The following is a 21,837-nucleotide window of genomic DNA, read 5'->3' as shown; positions in this document are numbered from 1 at the left end:
GCCTTATAAAATCTTTATGCATCACTTAGCTAGTCTTGCTCTCTCTTTCTTCTTTAGAAATATAATTGTCCTGGATGCTTAATTTTCTGAAATATTTGTCTCCAAATGCTTGAAGGAAGCAATGTACAAAATCTGTAGAAAACCAGAAAAATCTCTCTACACATTAGAAATTGCTACCTGACTATATATATATATATATATATATATATATATATATATATATATATATATATAACTATGTAGATGTGATAGAAATTATATAATTTTGCTCACCTGTAATCTTAATTTCAAGGCTCCTTGTTGTCACACTGTGTCTGTTTCTTCTCTGTCTGTCACATTCACACTCACACACATATTCACAAACACACACAAAGGACACAAATTATTTCTTCAATCAGAAAGTCCTCAGTTTTTACAAACAGCCTTGGAAATGGTACAGCAAGAAAAGCTGCCCCAGCTCATCATCGCAGGTCAGCTCATCCGGCTGCTTCAACCTCCATCAGTGCCATGTACACATGGAGTTGACAGGGGAGCAGAGTCTGGGCTCAGCCTTTAGACTTCTGATACAAACAGGCCTCAGGAATTTGTCTGCTGGTTTCACCCTTGTAGCTTCTGATGAACTCGGAAGGAAAAGGAGGGAAAAGATCAGTGACCTTTGACTGGTAAAAGACCTTAGCATATTTACGGTGGGCACCATCACCTCTGTTGCAGTAAACATCAAATTACCACACAGTGCTGTTGACAGCATTAGCATATGGAACCAGCAAAGAGGTGCTGCAGCCAACCAATGCCATGAATTGACCCCAAAATGGCTGTGTTTAGATCTCTTGGTCTTGGGCTGTGTTTGAATTTTTGGTGCTGCACTGGCTGCCAGCACTGTTCAACCCACAGTACCCAGTGCTCACAGGTACACACAGGACCAGAGTTATGATCTTGGCACAGGAATGCTGCAGAACCTGCAAGGAAAGCATGCTTCAGCAGCTCCTCTGCCTACCTGAATTTTCAACTGCTATTCAGCAGTCAGAAAGCACACAATAAAATGCAAGGGGAGTGACTACAGCCAGGTACACTGGCCTTCATGAGCTTAAAATTTCTTAAAACACACCATGTGCTCTCAAGTTACTTCACTATAAAACTCTCTCTCTTCTAATGGCCTATCTGAAAACCACTTCTGGAGCTTGTACTTTTAGCAGTGTTCTTGCAAATGAACGTATAAATCAGAAAAAAATCCTCCTTTCATGAGATCAGCAGATTGTGTCTCAGATATGTTTATTAAAGATAAACTTTACTGAATTTTATGCTGACCTCAGCAGGAGATTCTCCTATGACAATAGAATGGGATATAGGGAATCAGCACTCATGATAGGAACCCAAGAGGTTGAGATTGATCAGAAATTTGCCTAGGGATGGGCTAAACCTGTTAAAAAAATAGACTGCGCATCCTGTTTGACACTGAACCTATGCAGTAAGACATGTAGCAAATTCAAACAACTATTTCTAGCAGGCACAGTATGGCTTTTGCCAATACAAAGCAATTAGTTGCTACATAAGCAGACAAAAGTGCCATTACAGACAGTATTACTCAGCTGACCTTTTGCTAAGAAGCCATCTTGTTACCGTCTACCTGATAGCTTGATAGAGCAGCCAGTGGCAGCCTTGGGCTTCCCAAAGACAAATCAGAGTGCTCCAGATGGGACTTCACTCACTGCAGATGTGTGTGAATGCTCATGTGGGGGGGTGTGTGTGTGTGTGTGTGCATATGTGTGTGTGTGTGTGTGTGTGTGTGTGTGTGTGTGTGTGTGTGTGTGTGTGTTTTAGGGAATGGGGAGGGAAAGCCTGGATCTTATACTCTATTTCGCCTTCACAGGGGATAAACAGGCAATTACACATCCTTTTATATTTGATGGCCAAGTGCTGAACTTGAAAGCACACTATTAGTTTGTGTCCCTTCAGGGCCAGTGCAATAAGTAGCCAGGAGAGCTGGGGCTAAGGAAGAGAGGGTGTTGTCTGCTGTTAGTGTGACAGTCTTGTCAGCAGCATTCACATTACTGGAAGGTAATAAAGTGACAAGTAAGTTATTAGAAAGATATGAGGTGAAATTGAACTGAAGCTTCTTTCTGCTCAGCTCAGTTTTTTTCCTGCTTTGTAATGGGCCACTATTTGTTACAAAACAAGCCTTGTCTTGAGATCTTATATAAAAAAAGAAATATTTATTCTTTGCAGGAAAGGTCACATGAATTTACAACATCACACTTTAAAGGAGAGGAATGGGAAAATAGTTTCATGACAACTACAGCTGCTATTTAAAAAAACACAGTGTCATCATAATGAACAATAATACTGGCAAAAGTCAGAGGACTTGTCAAAAGCATGTCCATTTTTTAACCTTTTGGTGGTCCAGAACCGTTTTCATTTAAGTGTCAGTGCCAAACATAACAGCAACAGTATTGGGATATACATGATCAATATACCTTGATCAAAAAATCAAAGCTGTCATTCAATATCATGACTTGAACAGAGAAAACAAGCCACACAAGACTGGTTAACTACAGACTCAAGATAATACTACTTATGTAAAATAGTTGCTACTTCACTCTGTTACAGCCATTTTAAAGGCAGTGATAATGCTGCAGTGTTGGCAGGAAGAGACAGAAACCATGAGACTGGAACAGACATGTATTTGGGCAAACATGTGGGTGAAAGGTTCAGTCCATCATATGATGTTGCACTGTTCCTGAAGTAGAAATGGGCATGGAAAAGAGTTCCTTTTATGTCCCTACAGAACGGGAGAAAAAAGCCCAACTCATCATGTGGCAACAGCAGGATATGCTGATGCTTATCTAGCAAAGTAGCACTACAGTCACTGTTTTGTTGAGTTACTATAGCAGCAAAGTCTTTTCCTTATGTCACTACATAAGAAAAAAAACAAAACTAAGAAGGAACTGAAATATACCAGCTGCCATCATGTGTCTGCCACTCACCTTTTCCCCACAGAGAACCCCTGCTGCCTCCTTGCCCTCAGTACAGACACCTTTGCTTCTCTTTTCAAATAAAAAGAGTGATTCTGTTAACCCAAAGAGAAAAGTGACAAAAAACATTCTGGGGACTGAAGAAGTAACGGTTCTGTTCACGTATGTGGCAAAAAAATATAGAGGAGCATGTGTCCACTCCTTGACCACACACACTTTCCCTTCATTGTAATTTACTCTACCACCAATGTTGCTGTGAAAATGCCCTGCAGATTTTGAGTACAAATACATTTCTAAAAATATGTCCTATTTTCTGACAGCAACTGACATCCTTAATGACCACCATGTGAAAAATAGATCCACATCAAGCATTTTGATTACAAAATATCATACACATTGAAGGAGAAAATTTTGGAACTAAATCCCTGGTCTTGAAAATGGTTCCTAGCTCTGCAACAGATCAGACCGTGACTTATCATATTTTTGAGAGTTCATGATATCCATACAGCTCTTGTTGCTTTTACATTCCTACCCCATATATTTAGCTTAGATCCTCAGCTAGGTTGAAAAGGCCAAAAGTCAGGGAAAACTCAAGTGCATCCTGGGAGCCCCACTTCCTATTAATTGTACTAGACCAAATCAACAGAGGTGCTGACCACTGCTGGCAGCTACTTCACAGAAACTGACTCTACTAATTTTTCCTAAACAGTTCCTTTTTTGGGGGATGGAATAGGAAACATAAAGGTGATGGAAAATGTATAAACTTGTGGAACATGCAGAAAAAGTACACTTTCAGTTCCATAACAGGAGGAAAGGAGACAGGGAAGAAGAGAGACAGAGAAGGAAGAAGGGAGGTGGAAAGAGAAGAAGGGAGGGAGAGACGGAAGAAGGCAAGAAAGCAGGAAGGAAGGAAGTGTCATAAGGAAGGAAGTGTCGGAAGGAAGGAAGTGTCGGAAGGAAGGAAGGAAGGAAGTGTCGGAAGGAAGGAAGTGTCGGAAGGAAGTGTCGGAAGGAAGTGTCGGAAGGAAGGAAGGAAGTGTCGGAAGGAAGGAAGGAAGGAAGGAAGGAAGGAAGGAAGGAAGGAAGGAAGGAAGGAAGGAAGGAAGGAAGGAAGGAAGGAAGGAAGGAAGGAAGGAAGGAAGGAAGGAAGGAAGGAAGTGGCGGAAGGAAGTGTCGGAAGGAAGGAAGGAAGATACACTGAAGTTTACCCATGGCAAATATGTTACAGAATTTCTTTTGTGTAAAATACCTACAGACCCCTAGGAAACACACAATTTTTATGAGCTCAGACATGAAAAGCCTTTGAGAGGTCTTTAAGAGTGGTGTCCATGTGCTATTAAGGTTTTTAATCTATACCTTTCACATTTTGTCAAATTGAGTTGTAACTCGGTGACAGTGCTTATACCTTGTGTGCACATCTTCAGTGTCACCACAGCATCAGCTACAATTTAAAAGGCAAGGTTAAAATCTCAGGCATAATAAAATGTACCTGATTGAGATATAGCTCAGAAAAATTGACTAAATAGTTTAAGGTGTGAAAAAAAATATTTATGAGTTAAATTAGCTCTTTACTAATACAGCTGATTGGTCCTCACAGGAGCACACTTATGGGCAAAATCATATTAGTATTAGTGATAGCCTGAGAGACTGAAACGTAAGTGGGTAAGTGATATGATATGTGTGAGGCTAAAAAGTTAGAAGGGGCTACCAGGGGTGTTAAAACTCATGGTTTCCATTCTTGTGCTTTGACTGTGCTGTTTTCCTTCCAAATTTTCATACAGTTTTTCAAAAAATACCTAGTGATTAACCATTAACATATGCTTTCCTGACACACCATACCCTCCAAACCTCACAATGAAAAGAAAAATCCTAAACAACCTCCAGACAAATAGTTCTGTTTCTAAAGGAGGTTCAGTACAGTTATTTTCTAATTGCAGACAAAGTTTTTTGATATTTACAGAAAAATACAACTATCTTGAGTAAAACAGTGAAACAATATGGGAAGAGTGACCACAATAACTACAGGAACCAAAAAAGAAGGAAAAAACTCCATGTAAAGGCAAGAGGATTTTCCTCAAAGCTGGTCTAGTTCTTACAAACTGGTTTAGACTGACAGGTTTGGAAACCGAAGGGATAGCCACAGACTTGTGATAACATAAGCAACAGCATAATACTTATCATGTCATCACACCATTACAGGCCATGTTCTGTGCTGAAGAGATGAGATGTTTGGTCATTATTACTGCACTCTGGGTCTCTACTGAGATCACCCAGAAATGCTACTTTCAGTAAAACCAAGCTGCTACGCCAGAGCCCCTTTATGAATTTTTCAGATAATGTCAGATGAAATAAATTCCACCACAAGAACAATTCTGATAAATACAGATTCTCATAGAGATGCATGCTAAGTTGAAAGGAGGGAAATGCCATTCAATTCAAAGTAAGTGTAAGTGCCCTTCTAAAAAAAGACTGTTCTGACATTAGTATCACTAACACTGAGAAAAATTATTTTGCCGAGATTTGCCTAAAAATAACATTAAATAGTGTTCTGTCCACAAGACAGAGATGATATCTTCTACATAGCTGAAGCAAAATCTGAATGAAATTAAAAATAGGACTTGTGAGCTCCTAACAGTTTTTGGAGGTTTGTCCCTTTTCCCTTACTTTTTAGTATGTGCTGTTCAATTTTGTGTAATAAATAGATTTTTTTTCTTCTATGTCAATAATCTGCTGAATTTATCTACAGGTGATGTGTAAATTTTCAAATAAGCTTACCAAACCCATTTGACCTCTAACAGAACCATAGTGAAATAAGAATGCTGAACAGTGATTCATTCAGTGAGGAATTCTTTTATATACCTTAAATGCATTTTTCATTAAAAAATTATATTTATTTATACTGCGCATACTACAAAAGAGTGGGGGTTTTTTTCCCTGTATATATAATTCCATTTTAGTTCTTTTATTTTTTAGACTTTCTGTATTACTTGTTTCTATTAACCTGGGATGAGAGATGAGAGTGCAGCACAGGTAACACTACAAAGGTTCATATGTTTTGGAAAAATGCACCCTTACTGTTCTAATTTCCCTTTCTCACAAACACACTGAGCTTGCACAACATAAAAAAAACCAAAGCAGATCACTCAATTTAACAAGGTAAAGTAGTTGAGATTTTGAAGAAAATAAAAAAGATGAAAGAAAAATGTCAGTGAAACAGCTTGCTTTTTTGCTATAAAGTTTCTTTTTGATAAACCAGAAGGTAAATTTTTCTTATAGTTTCTGTGGAATTCACAAATGTTTTCAGGGTTTCATGAGTGCACAAAATAAAAAAGATATCAGAGGCTTGTAACTCATTGGAACATAGTGAGAATTCATTTAGAAATACTTTTATTTTCTACAACTGGAAATACTGATTTATTAGATATTGATTCCTACTTTTGGAAAAAAAAAACCTGAAATGCATTAAAAGTAATAAAAAAGAGGAAATCTATATTAAGAGTTCCCTCTAGAAAATGTAATAGGAGTTAAGTACTCAAGTGGACCTAAACAGTAAGAGTAATCAAAATGCACACCAAAACAATACAGCGACAAGCTGAAACAATGGAGCATTTCTGACTCTTTGCTAAGAATAATGTTCTGGGTCAGTAAATACAGAAAAGGAACACATTCTCACTGAAGAAATATTTTATTGTATGCTGAAATATCCCTTAGGGGTTGCTTTGTTTGTTTGTTTTTGATTTTGTTATTGTTATTTGTTTTGTAAAGAAAAGAGTCTACAACACACATCCTAATGGCTTTGGCTGTAGACTGATCTTAAGTAAATACCATCTTAAGTAATACTGTCAGTATGTTGTGGTAACTAAGGCTGCCAGTGTGGCTTACCAGCTCAAGCAACATGTGTAAACACCGGAAACAAAAAAATTCAGAGGGCAGCCTCCTTTCTCTCTGCCTTTCTCAACTGCTTGCTTCTTCTCTGTCTCCTGGTTGGGCTCGCTCTCTTGCTCACTATATTTCTTGGACGTTTGTTATTTTCTGACAAATCATGCGAGTGAAACACAAAACATTAACACAACTAGACATCCTTTTTCTCTGTCTTCTAATTTTATCCAAAGGGAAAGTTACCCAATAAAAAGTCCAGCATATATTTTCAGAGCTACTAAGTGCTTCTGCCATTAATTTCTTTTGATTGTTTCTATAAAACATGCCTTAATCATACTACAGCACTTTCCATTGCAAAAAAGACAACTTTACAGAACAACATAGTTAACATTATTTCCCTGTTCATTTTGATTTTTTTAAAACACCACAAAAATCCAGGCTATAATAAGAAGCACACAAAATTATATTCATCTTTGTTTTGTGACAAGTAGCATCAGCATTTGTATCCCCAAATATTATGCAAGTTTGACAAAAAAAATTATACTGGTTCATATGACAAAATTCTGGGTTTTTTTTTTTTTTTTACTTTTATGCAATGTAGTATATAAGGAATAAGGATGCACTATTGTTTCTAGTAATGATTGGCACTTGAAAAAAGCACCAAGAATTCTGTATTTCACTTTACCCCTGTTCCCTCCCCAGCAATTTTCTGTGTGTAGTCCAAAAACTACAACTGTGGTTATGGTGAACAACTACATTTTCTTTTTTCAAAATGTGTGCAAAGTTGGCACTTTTGTATTAACACTAAACACTAATACTCTTTGTTTGGCATTCATGCCCTCATACTGACCAGCTCACTTTTATCTAGGTGTATTTTTTTTAAAGACACTTACTGAAAATATGGCAATAGTTTAAGGAAAAAAAAAGCATGGATATTATTACACATCCCCTTGTAGTGTACGAAAAAGTGCATGACTGGATTTATGTAATAGTACAAGACAAAAAAACTGTATCAAATCGGGTACTGTAAAGCATGCCAGCACCTCTGTATTACTTATATCTAGCAGGTAGTTAAAACAAGACCGTGGTTCTTTTAAAAATGTGCATTAAAGCTAACATAAAAGAGTAAAACTAGGCAGCAAACTATTTTTCCTGCTTATCTAACAGCTGAATGTAACTGTAAAAATTAAGCAAAAAAATTAGAGTTAAACCACCATCAATACAATTGTTTTACATCATAGGCCTGTCAAGGCTCAATATATATATACAAGTGTAACAGCCATGCTTAGTAGAACGTTATCCCCAATGCTTAGAAGACACAAAGACAACTAAGTAGATTGTTTTTTCTTTCTCTTTTTGTTTGTTTGCAATTTTTTTGTGGTTTTGGGGGGATTTTTTGTGTATTTTTTTGTTCTTTTTTGTGTTTTGTTTTGGGTTTGCTTTTTTTTTTGTTGGTTTTTTTTTTTTTTTGTTCTTTTTTGTTCTTTTTTTTTCCCAGGCAAAAATTATATGAAGAACAAACTGGCTCTTTGGAGATGACCAAAAACATTCTAACAGAACAAGGGACAACTGCAGTTTTTCTATTTGTTTGTTTGTTTTTGTTTGTTTGTTTTTTAAAGAAGGATCTCTTCCCCCAAATTAAAGGTCCTATGTTTTTGTTTCTATTAAAAAAAAAAAAAAAAGAAAAAAACCCCAACAACCAAGAAAGGGGAAAAAGCACCTGGTGTTTATTTCTTTTGCTAAAAAAAGAAAAGAAAATTTTTTTTATATATATATATATATATATATATATATATATATATATGTGTATATATATATATATATATATGTATGTATATTTACGTGTGTATATATATACATATACACATATACACATATACACATATACATATACATATACATATACATATACATATACATATATATATATATATATATATATATATATATATATATATATATGGAGGCTGTATATGGCAGTTCAGATGTAGTGGGCCCTCTCTGAGAGCTGGCATTATGCTGTGTCCATCCTTGACCTAATCTACTGAAGTGAAAGGAATGTTTTTATGTAGATTGGGGTTCTGGCTGTGCCGGTTTCGGCTACGTACAGAGGAGAACATCATGTTGCACCCAGGGACTTTGCACTTGTGCATTTCTCGCAAGTGCACTGTTTTGTAGTGCACTCTGAGGGTTCCCTTGTTGCTGTACATTTTGTGGCAAATGTTACACATTATCCCACCGTTGCTCACCGAAACACTGTTGAACATGAGGGATCCTGGGACATCGGTGCCCATACCTACAGCTAAGGCAGGGGCATCTGCTTTGTGGGCAGATTCCCCGCTGTCACTTGCCCCATCGACGTCGTCCAGGAGAATACCCTCATCACTTCCTGCATCAGATTCTCTTGAGGAATGGATACTGCTGCTGGACTGGATGCTGGAGGTGGTGCTCAGGTCTAGTACCATATAGTCTTCTGCCATGCCTCTGCCGTACCCATTCATATGGGAATCCTCAGTGCCAGCAGGCGAGGAGGTGTCTTCCCTTATGTCAAGCGCCATCTGATGCTGAGCGCCATATATCTTCACCAAAAATTCATCACGGAGGTCCTTACTAAGAGAAGGCTGTGAAGTGTCCAAGCCCATGTCATCCAGTTCTTTGGTCAACAGTTTACGGTGCAGGTTTATGTTAGCACTGTGTCTGGGAAAGGAAGAGGGAAGGGAGAAAAGGAAAAATGTACAGTATTTTTGATTAAACATACAGTCAACAAGCACCAAATCCAAATTATGATTTATTGATAATTTGTCATAAAAATATCTTCTATCCATGTTGCTTGGAAATTTCAGTTTTACTACAAGTGGACAAATTGCAACATAAAAACTAAACAAAACAAGCAAATTCCCCCCTTATTGTTTTTCTTGTTAGCTGCTGCTCCTCAACATTAGTCTCCAACAGCAGCTACAGCCCTTTTATTTGAAATTTAAAAAAAAATAAATTGTATATACAGAAAATACAAAATGCTCTTCTTGATTCCTGAATCCCTGCTGACTTTCTTTCTCTTCAAGAGGCAAAAATATTAATATATGGAATATATGAATGCGTGTCTAGCTATGTCTCTACTCTGGATCTATGTCTTTATATACTTATTCATACATACATACATAAAAAGATGTTTTATATGTACTCACATAACTCTGTAAGTGAAACATCTGAGCAGAGTAAAATAAAGGTAACCGAATAAGGCATTGTCAGAGGTCCTGATTCTGGTAATTTAATTCTTGTATGAAGGGATTCAGAATCAGGCCAAACCAAGGTGAAGAAGACTTGAAGGGTTTAAGAGAACAAGTCTTTGAAATCTACATGTAAGTTTCTGAAAATCGTAGCCAAAGTTAGTGGTTTCATCCTTCTAAGTTGTCACTGCCACACCTCCCTGCCCTTTTCCCTGTACTGTCTGCATGCAGTGCTGATTGACTCAAGCAGCGTCATGTCCAGTGAAAAAAACCCATTAATTGCAGTGAGAATTTTGCCCCAAATCAATCCAAAAACTTAAGCATGGTTTGGTTTAGGTATTTGCTGAAGTTACTGCAGATACTCAAGACAATGGAAAACTGTCACCGATGGAGGTGGATTTTAAACCAGATCCCAAGAGCTGCAAATTAAAAGACTCTCAAGTGTTTTACAGGATCTGGGCCTTTGCTCTCAAGAAATAAAGCTCTACATTTGCAAACAATGTAAGCTCTATGTTTGCAAACAATGTAAGCCTTTGGGTTAGTAAACATGTAAAATAGCCTATTATTTGAAACTGCATTCTACTCTCCACTTTTGGCATTGGCTTTATTCATCCACTGCAGTAGAACCTCACTGATTTGCAGTAGTGTCAGGAAACCCTCTTAGAAAAACTGCATTTTTTGAATTAATGATGCAAGCAACAAACATGACTGACATGAAAAACCTCTGAACACAGAGCATGCTCATTTTGCTGAAGTGCTTAAGTATAAGAAATCAGTGTAAAGTTTTCAGTAATAGAAAACTTTAGGGTTCAGTTTTCAGAATGTGCAGCATTGCTGAGGAAATGACAAATATTTATTCAGTTTCTTTGGAGGGTTACGTGAATTTCGAGTCAGCAAAAAAAAGAATTAGCGAAGTTCTACTGCATAACATTCTTTGCAAGCTAAGGACCCAAACCCGCAATTTACAACATGCAGACTCACCAGTCTGTCTGCCCATTATAAATTGCAGATCAGAGCCCAAATGTAGGAGGGAAAAGAAGAGGGGGGGTGGGGAGCGGGAGGAGGGTGGGGAAAGAGAGAGAGAAAGAGAGAATTTTAACATAGGAATAGCTTAATTTGCAAAAAAGCACTAGGTACAAAATTGGCAAGAGAAGACATAACAATGATCAAATATTTTACAGATATTCAAGTCCTTCATTAACAAAATAGGGAGAAGAGGAACAATAGCTATTAGCAATATTTCCTTATTGGAAGCTTTTATTTCAAGAAACCCTTTGAAACATACCTCTCAACCAACTGAAGTCCCAAACATGGTACAGCAATACAATGCAAATAAATAAAACAAATGTAAATATAGGAAGATTAAATTGATGTGGAGTAAATCTCTGTAACTTTCTAACACTTTGTGATTCATTTATCTGTTGCATGTAACTTAAGGGAATAAACAAACAGCAAAAGAACTAATCTGTCCCATTCATCTGCAAATGCAGGTAAGTGTTTTCTGACACAAAACTGATACTGAAATGTGGTTTAATTGAATTGTGTGTGCTTGGGATGCAATTATTCCAGTAAAGGAGTGGTCTAGAACAGGGGATTTCTCTCCTAATGAGAGACAGTTGAGAGGTATGGGCAAGGGGGGAAAAAGTGGAGAGTATTTCTTGCTTTTATCCCACATGGGAAACACTCTTTTCACACAAGCAAATATAGGACCATTGCTTTTTTGAGGCATAGAAGTGTAATTATGCATATCCCCACACTGCACTTAGGAAGGCTGAGCTTACCTTGTGATAAGATCAGCTTTCTAATCTTTTGCTAAATTGAGATCACAAAAGAGAGAGGAGAGGAGAAAAGAGAAAGAAAAGGGGAGGGGGAGGAGAGATAGAGAGATAGAGAGAGAGAGAAAAAGAGAGAGAAAGAGAGAGAGAGAGAGAGAGAGAGAACAAATTCACATTCCAATCCAGATATATCTAGTAAAAAAAACACAAACAAAAACAAAACAAAACAAAAAAAAACAACCAAAAAAAAACCCCAAAAAAACCCCAAAAAACTGAAACCAATAAAACACAGACTTAAAAAAAGTCTTGATTGTGAACCTGGTTTTTGTCAGCTTATACTGTTTTATCACTTATACTGTTGTCCTGATGGATACTGACTCAATCACACAATACAGAAAACATAAAGCACATGAATCAAAGCATATTCACACCATACCAATTATTATCCACAAATGAGTTCTGAACAGAAGCATGCAGTGCACATACATGAATGATAAACAGTAGTCCTGATGGTCCCTTGCCTTCCTGGTTTCAGATGGAATATAGTTCCATGTAAAGTTGCTAAGTGAAGTACAGGAAATGCTTACTGTGAAGGCCTGTCCACACTGACCAGAGTTATTAAATGACTTTAAAGGCACATTTGTGATTATCATCATAAGGCTAATTGCAAACTATTCATGAAGTACTCATGTGTGTACTTATAGTTGCTCCCCTTCTCTCCCTTCACTCCTGTGTTATGGGAATTTTTTTCAGCATACAAGCTAGTTAGGATAACTGTAATTGTTTCTTCTATGCATTTGTGACTACTATTTCTTTGGTTTTCTGCTGAGAAAAACAACAGTCAGGCATGCAGTGAAAAAAACTTCAGCATTCACCAAATAAAGAGATAAGAATAAACTGCCATGTTAAAGAGGGGGCACCAAGCCCCAGATAGACAAAGGCCATCCTGAGAAAAACCAGTGTAAGGATGCAAACTCTGCTGATGCCCTGATAAGAAGAGATGCCTCCTTTATTAAATTCTCACTTACAGCAGTAACAATCAGTAATCTAGTTAAAGTATGTACCAGCCCATAATATCTGTCAGGCAAACGATGTGCAGAAATGTGCGGACCAGTTCTGGCACCCTGCTCAGTAGTGTCCCTTTTCCGCTGTCAGCAGTACTGTTGGATTCTCCTAATATAATTACATTGACTTTTATTCAATTAAGTGCCATTCCTAGCCTTAAAAAGAAGCTACTTTATCAATTGATTCAGGTGTAATGCAATAATAAAGATGAACTCATGGCAGTGCATTAGCTCTGCTGTTCATAACTTCTGAACATAGGTTCATTCATAGCAGTCGATTTCCATTATGCAACCACAGTTCAAAAGAATTGATTCTTTTACATTCATTTCTTAATCTATTTCACTTGTGCTTAATACTGTCCCTAAATATCATATGTGAAAATATTCTAGTGGAGAAGCAGGTATGAGTTGTGAAAAAAATTCATTTATTTAGACAGCGAAGTTTTGAGATCTTATTAAAAACCCCAAAGTCTCACACCCCCTTTTGTGTACAAAACTGGGATTTTACATCCTAATCCAACCCTTTCTTCTCTGCTTTGTCACTCCTAAACCCTAGGAGTCCCCTACGAGCCCTCAGCCAATGCTAACCACCTGTCATCTTGTTCATCTGCTCCTCCCCATGACACCTAAAGTTTCTTACTTCAGCTATTCTGTTTTCTGATGTGATTTACAAAGATCCTTACATCTTCCTCCTCTGTTCCCAGGTATGTATAAACAGTGGTCCCAGAGTAAGCCAAGGCACAGCTTGGGCAGAGTGATTTGTGCCAATGCATGAACACTGCCATCAAACAGACAGAAAATCTTGAAGCAAAATATGCCAAAACCTGCTGAGCTTCAGCTTGCCATGGCTTCATTACTTCTCATACCTCAGCTAGCTAATTTAAGGCCATCTCTGGTGTCATTTGCAGCACCACAACTGCTGCTGTATCTGCAGGGAAAAGAACTTATGGAACATAAATGATAGGGAGAAATAAATATATGTGTATGAAACAAAATATTTGACCTAATTAAATAATTTGAAAGCCTCTGGACTTCCTAGATTGTTCATTTGTACATCAACTACCAGAATGGCATTTGATCCTGACAGTGGAAATGTTGTGTAAAGATAACTGGTGATTGAAGTCTTCCAGACAGAATTATGCCATCAAATGAGTTTAACTATAGGCATATCTCACTCTGCTTCAGTTAATATACCTATCAGTTCCTAGGCAACAAGGGATAGTGAAGAGGGTTTGTTCTGAAAATACTATCTGGGGCAAAGAATGTCCAAATAGCTGTCGAGGTCTGTACTACATGTCAGATACCCATAAAAATGAGGAGGTATTTTTCCAAGATGTTTTGAAATGTAGCTTGGTGTAGCAAGGAAGTTTGAGCAAATTCTAGGACCCAGAATATCTGATTTTTTGACATAAATACCACATTTTTTCAAGTTACTGCTAATTAATTACTTATATGGAAGGCAAAAGTGTGTGCAAAGCTCTCTAATGCAATTCACTAGAGTGAATTTGGCCATAAGAATGGAGCATTTATACCATGAGGATGGTAATGATAATGATCATACACACAAGATCTGTGGTTGTGGTGAAATACCAATCTTTGAGTTCACCACTGCCGTTTCAGACAGGAGTTTCAGTAGCAGGGCAATTCAGAATTCTACAACAGTTACACAGTCTCCCTGACTCTGGCGTGATCCCACTGGTAGTAGTATTTTCCTTCTCTTGTGAAGTTCATGGAAGTATTCTTTCTTTACTAGAATTCATTCTTGGTTACACCACACCTACTACTTGCAAATTTCTTCGTGACAGATGCACTATGCACCAACAGAAGGAAGGGGATTGTAAGCCTAGGAAATATGGTCAATTAAACGTACGTTCTATTTACACAGATCATAAATCCTGACTGGGATCTCTTTAGCAGTTTCCTTCTACACTTGTCAAGGAATCTGATTTTGTTAATTTACTGTCCATTTGTTAGAAAGAAAAAAATGTAATGGTCACTTTAGTTTAGCTTTTTTTTTTATTTAGTCAGTCTTTTAACTTCATTTTGAAGTGAGTGAGAAGGAATTAATCAGAGTAGAATTTGTCCTAGTATAGAAATTGGCATGAATCCTATGGATGACTCAAGGCCAAATTTGGATGCACCCATAGCTGCAGTCCTATCTGCACCAGGGCAAACCTAATCTCTGATGCACAGAGCAGAGGTCGAGAATTCAGATTCAAAAAACACTATTTATTTACATGTGAGCATTATAGAGGGCAAAAACTAACTGCATGAAAAATTACGTTGAATGTGTTCACAGTTCAGAACAGGAGAGGCTGTTGAAAATTAAGCATATAGTATTATTTTATTAATTATTTTAGCAAGCAGAAAGTATCATTATACTTAAATATTATGTGATGAGGGAGAAAAAGGGAGTGAGAATGAAAGAGATGCACAGTTAGGGCAGTCAGTTAGGGACTGTGGAAACCCACTTTCCACTGCTTGATGCAGTGAGACAGAAAAGCCAAGCCAACTGATGTCCCAGTTAAATGTCCTAGCTACTACTTCTTGTCTGACTATAGGCGACAAAGCTCCCTGATAAAGATCTCAGTCAACCATCAAAGTAAACTGTATTGTTCATTAAAATTCTGAAATTATCTATTTCCACATTTCCAGTCGTATTCAGCTACAACCATTCTTCCTGTGTTTCCAAGAAAGCCAACATCCCAATTTCTTACATTTCAGGTATTCTGAATGTGACTTTTCTGGCAAACACATGATTTGATAAATTAATACCATCTAGTCCTACCATTCTAACACTGCAAAAGAATTGCCATCAGTCTTTGTTCAGGTTTGTTTTAAGATTATAAGTGATCCCAGCATTAAGTAACACTATAAAATTATATTTTGAGACTTAATGCATGTAAAGACAGCATAAAATTATTTTCTGTCTAATTATGTTTTTTCTGAGTGATAGTAGACTTATTTTTTTTAAAGAAGACAGAAGCTACTACTGGGTTACAAAACCTGAAAACACAAGATCTTCAGCAGTTTGAGAAGGTTTTGTTAGAAAATCAAAGGCCAGAACACAATTGCCTGGTGATTTATGTACAAACTGATGAACCTCTTATTGAAGTTGGATATGGGAGTTATTGCTCGAGTTGTACATGTCCCATAAAAGCTATCCTCTTGCTATACTTAGTTTAAAACTAAGCTCCATCTATCTGGTTTAAAATATAAACAATGAAATTTTCATTACTCCTCCTATGATACTTTTTATTCAGCTCAGTATTCAGTATACATTTTTACCCATAATGAAATGTTAAAGGAAAGATTTCTTCATTTCTTTTCACCTCAAAGGCAAAGAGAATTAAGACTTTTGGTTTTGTTTTAAATTTTCACATGATTTTAGTTGCTAACACAATTTAGCAATATGTTCTTACCTGCATTTCATGTCCCTTTCCTGCTTGTTTAAGCCTGAAACTCATAGAAAGGCCCAGAATAGGTGAACACTACAGAAAGTAAACCCAGAATTTTATGCTTTCTCAGAATCTCTGCAGACTGAAAGTGCTGAGTTTCATGCAGCTAAAATCAAAGAACCAGAAAGTAAGACTCTGGCTAAATATAACAGTGTACATATTTATGAGAAAGATATGGCCTCAATTCTGATATGTCTTCAAGAAAGAAGTAGTGATAATTTCTTCCATTTGCTTATGAGAATCAACAATAAAACAGTTCCTGGAATTTAATTAGTAATAGAAATTGTTAAAGAAATTATCCTCTCACTTACTGTTCTAATTTTGCCACTCTATCAGCAGTCTTTGATAGAGGGTTTGTTTTGTTTTGGGTTTCTTTAATTAAAAAGAAAAAAAATCCATAAATTTAAGCAAAGATAGAAACAGTTTGAAATCCTGATCTGACCTAAATGATAAAATTCACATTTATCTGAACAGGGACAAAGTTTAAGTCTGTACATTATTGCTTCCATGTATTTGATCATATTTAATTTGCCTCTGAGTGTTCGGGGAAAAGTAGGTATAGAGGCTAGACTTTAGAAAGAGTCAAAGCAAAAATACTATACTACCCAATAAAACCATGGCATTTCTACATGAACAATGTAATAGCATCAGCTCTTGAGGCCTGAAATTGCATAGAATCTGAAAAATATTAACCTCTCATAGGAAGAAAATTCAAAAGGTAAAATACAGTTCAGCACCTATTAAAAAAAGTAAAAAAACCCAGTGCTTATTAAAGACAGGAAATAAAGGACAAGCAAGTTCTTGCAAATTAAAGATGTGGAGCCCAGTCATTTCAATCCCTTTCAATATGAAACAAATCACTCACACTGGTCACGAAGACAGCTCCCTCTACTCTCAAATTATTCACTTGAAGATAAGCTCCTATCAAACTCTTTAGGGGTTTAACTAATTTACTGCACAGATACGGCACGTCTGTTGTAATAACAGGTAGGATGTATTGGGGTCGACCATTTATCAGAATTAGACTTCTTTTTTCAATTCACAGTGAATTATGCTGCCTACACTGCTCCTCTTTCTCAGAGCTTCCCATCCCCTTACGGCCCCTAATGTGGCAGGCAAACAAAATTGACAGTCTCATCTTGTCAACAAGGGGTGATTCTCCTGAGAAGCCATTTAACTTTGCAGAGGAAGCAATGTATTAATGTGCCTGTCCCAGGAATGTTAATCATCTTCAAGCTCCCTCTAACTTTGACATGAACAAAATCACCAAATTTGTTTACTAAATGAATTGTAATATGCTAATAAGAGAGCATGACATATATGGTAAAGCCAAACAGATGGTTTGTTTACTCCACTTTGCTACTTTATAAATGTTGTAACTCTGAAGATGTTAGTGAGAATTATTGGTTTGTTGGCAGTGGCAAACATGCCTTTTGCATACTTAATCCACACTTAGAGTCAGAAAACAATTTATCATCACCATGGAATGCATAAAAAATGTTAATGCAGTGATAGCATTTAGGAAGGCAGGATAGTTGACTGTGGGGGTGAGTACTCAGGTTAAATATGAAACCAATATTTGATGGCAATTTAAAAAAAAAAAATCAATCTGTCAGAGTTGGGACTTTTGAAAGGTCCCACAATTCAGTTCATACCTGTTCAGGTGTTTAGTGAAATGGTCCTTATGGTGTGAACAGAAGTACGTGTTCACAACAATTGTGCATGCTCAGAAGCACCGAGGTTATGTGGGACTCTTAATATATTACTATTGTTGTCCATTAAAGATCAAAAGATGTTACAAACAAAGAGCACAATGACCGGCATACTTGCCAAAGTTGCTGAGAAACTACCAAAACTGTGTTGCAACACTTCAAGCTCTCACTTTACTAGCTGCCTGGAAGCAAAACAGACTCATTACAAAATAGCCAGCACTCTTGTCTAATATCCGAACTGGTTGAGAAAGTTTAGAGGATTTATCTGACAGCATATTTTCTAAGTGAACTAACACAGTGTCACAATGTTACATGCACGAGAAGTCATTACACATATGACAAAGTCCTTTGATGGGCGGTACAGATGCTTAGCACTGCTGTCTATCACTCCAAAGCTTTTTCTACAATTTACACGAGGTCTACAGAGAAGTTCAGTTGGTGCAGTGTACTGCAGTCATGCATGAAGTGCTCATAATTGGTAGTCCTTGATACAAGGTGTATTTTCCCTCAAGAAATGATTAAGAAATACTGAAGAGATGAAAAATACATGCATTAACATTTCTTTTCAAATCTAAATGATCTAAATTTTACATGAACCAAGTTTTGCAATCAGAAGTTTTCATCCTTCATTTAATTTTACTGCTACAGCCAAAAGTGATAATTTTGCAAGTTTTTAGACAAACAGACCCTAAAGTTCAGCATGCCACTCATGAATTTTGCTGAACTCCAAGTTTCAATTTATGCACAAATAAAGAAAAAATTCAGGTAGAATTCCTAGTTTTCCCCTAGCTCTGATTTCAAACGAAATCTTTTCTCTCAGATGTTGATGCACAGCAACACATTATCTCATGGTTTGCTTAGGAGATTTACAGATTTTTTATCAATTGAACCTCAAGTTCAAATTAATAATAAAACCAGGGATAGTTTTGTACAATTTCAGGTGCCATAGCAAATCTGTAAACCGTTTATTTTGATCCAATAATTTTGATACAAAATTAATTATAATCCATTATTTTGATACAATGCAATAGTAATTCTCATTCCTAATGTTTGTCTAATAATGCTGGTTTTATTTATATAATACCAGAGGAACTATAAAACCAAATGTGATGCGGCATTTCAATAGGGTTCCTCTATTAGTAATTTTACATTACTGAATAAAGACCCCTATCAGGTCAACAGATAGTTGATTATCCTAAAATTTCCTTTCATTGATGCCCCAACTTCTCAGTAATTTCAATCCTCTGAGATTTTTCCATACATGCTATTGTCAGCATTTATTAAATTCTCAACTTTTCTACTCATCCACAGGAGAATGTGCAAAGATATCTAAGTTGAGCTTGCTGTCCAAGGATTATTTTGGAAGAAACATTAGCAGCCATCCCAGCCTGGCGCTTATATCTCATTTGAAACATCTACTCATTCCTGACCAACAAAAAAAATTTCAATAAAGTACTTTTACTGGTTTAACAGCAGTGAGCTCCTGGGATTGTCAAAGTGCTCAGTCTTTCCCGAGGAGAGAAGGAATCAGCAGCTCAAATATAATTAACCTTCCATTCTCAATGCAAACTGCCACGCACAGGAGCTCTGCAGTCTATTAGTGAAGTTATAACGGCCAACAGGCAGAGGCAAAATTGGTCAAAAAGTTGGCTGCTGCTGTCATATTTTTAGAATTATGATTAATGACACTAATAATGTGGATGATTACTGATACGTGTATCTCCTGCAGTTTATCATATTGCACTGGCTGCCTACGTCCACAATAAACATGATGCTATCATTTACCTCTTTATTGAAGGCAATCCTTCTCTTGAAGGAGCACATTCTAATTACTTTGTAATGTTTTATGTCTTAAACATTTTGCAGCTCTGCACCTTGCCAACTGCTTCATGTCTACAATTGATTAATTACAGAATGTTTAATCAAAATTTAGAACCTAATGCAGTCATTTATGAATGTGCTGCAGTGCCAAGATAGTTAGGCTGCCGTCCCAAGCTTGTAGAGTGCTAGGTTCAAAATTAAATCCCAGAAATCTGGAAGATGCCAAAGATTTTACCTCGAGTGATTTGAGTTTAAAAATCTTACTTCAGTTGATGAATGACAGGCACCCACTCAAAATAAAAGGTCTTTGTTGTATATGTATGTGTGCTTGCATGTTCCTATCACATTTTTCTTCTTCTTCAAATGTCTTAATTTTTCTCTTTATGCCATTGTTGCTGCAGATGCTGCCCCTTTACAAGCCTTCCTTGCTGCTAAAGCTCCTGCAAACACCAGTCAAGACAGTGTAGTTTTGAAGTGGTTAAACGAGTGAAAAATAATTTGCAGGGACAAATACATAAGTTTTTTTTAATGTGGATTTTTATGGCACTGTCATACAACCATTCACCGTTGAAGTTAAGTGTTTTTTTAATACCATTACTGAACTGCTGAAATGGATGCTAATATAGCTTGGAGTGCTAATGTCAAATCCTGGTAATAAAAAAGACAGATTGCTGAATGAAATAATTTCAAGTAAAAAATAGAACAAAAGTGCTCTCACTCTCGCTCTACACTTTTATTGAATTGGGACTGACTGAGCCAATTGCTTTAGAAGTCTGTAAAACACAATTACTAGTGAGCTGACTGACCCAGCAGTGCCCCTTCTGTGACAGAACAGACTAAAAAGGCTGCAGAATTAGTGCTGCTCCCCTATCTGGCTATCAGACCTGAGAGACATCCAGTGCAGGATCTGTTATCCTTCCTGCCAGGGCCCCTCCTCATGAAATCTTGGTTCTCAGTCTTGCATAATATATAATATATATATTGTATATATATATCTGTGTGCATCTTCATCTTGAAACAAGGGCTCATTTACCATCTGAGAGGGAATCCAAGTTCTCTTTATATCCATTGTATTTTTACATCCTTATCTAATAACATAATGTATGTCTTTCTTTCAGTACACACACACACACACACATATATACTTTTGGTCTATTTTTATTTCTGTATATTGTGTGTAAAACACAAAAGTACAATCTAAGGTTTACAGGCAGCAAAATTAACTATGTCCCATTTGTATTTTCTGTTGTAAGTGGTTGAACTGTAATTACTTTCTTTATTCTGGCATAACAAAGAAAAGGAGAGAGGGAAGAAGAGGGAAAGAAAGGGGGAAAAAACTGGAAACACTTTTCCCTAGTAAATAAAATAAGCAATAAAGTTTGTAAAGCACTAAAAAAATCAGTAACACTGGAAATAACAACATGAAACCCCTATAATTTACATCTTGTGTTTTAGACTCTTATAGTTTGGCACACAGCTTGGGACTTTCTTACCCCTCTTTATTCAAAAGAAAAAAAAAAAAAGAAAATCAAAGCGACAGCAAAAAATATCTTCTTATTACAGTCTTATTCTTTCCTTCTCTTCCCCTGCTTTCCCCACACAAAACAAACCATTTTACATTTATTCACAATGCCAACAAAGTCCTGCAACTCTTTTTCTTTTATGGGAGCATACATTTCTGGCAAATCTAAAACTCTTCCATTTCTCTTCCAGGTGCATTTATATGAAGCTTGAAGGTGCCTCATGGCAAAAATGTTAAATTATTTCTTAGACAGATCTTTTAAAGCAATGCTATTCAGGGCAAGCTTCAATGTGAAACAGACTCTTAATTAAAAAAATAATTTAAAAAATAGTTTTCTTAGCACATGGCAAACTGCTCATTTAAAAGATGTTGCTGGAAAGCAGAAAGCACTACAAAAAGCCTTAGATTTT

The 21,837-nt window shown here is 36.7% G+C and overlaps 1 protein-coding gene across 11 annotated transcripts in view; it reads right to left on the bottom strand.

The window, feature by feature from the left end:
- Positions 1-266: 266 nt before the first annotated feature.
- BNC2 (basonuclin 2) overlaps positions 267-21,837 on the bottom strand; it is a 334,627-nt gene continuing 313,056 nt past the window's right edge. For 6 of the 11 annotated variants that reach the window (XM_038125038.1, XM_038125036.1, XM_038125037.1 and 3 more), the window contains exon 6: positions 8,817-9,545. In XM_038125038.1, coding sequence (XP_037980966.1) covers positions 8,885-9,545 — 661 coding nt within the window. In that variant the 3' untranslated portion in view covers positions 8,817-8,884. Of the gene's footprint in view, positions 613-8,816; positions 9,546-11,056; positions 11,065-11,856; positions 11,888-21,837 lie in introns of those variants that run through there. The other 5 variants (XM_038125040.1, XM_038125044.1, XM_038125043.1 and 2 more) reach the window with 5 other exon arrangements.

This window comes from Motacilla alba, chromosome Z, assembly GCF_015832195.1.
Source record: "Motacilla alba alba isolate MOTALB_02 chromosome Z, Motacilla_alba_V1.0_pri, whole genome shotgun sequence".
In the NCBI taxonomy this organism is placed as follows: Eukaryota; Metazoa; Chordata; class Aves; order Passeriformes; family Motacillidae; genus Motacilla; species Motacilla alba.
The sequence above is the reverse complement of the archived record's forward strand: the minus strand, read 5'-3'. Positions and strand labels throughout refer to the sequence as shown.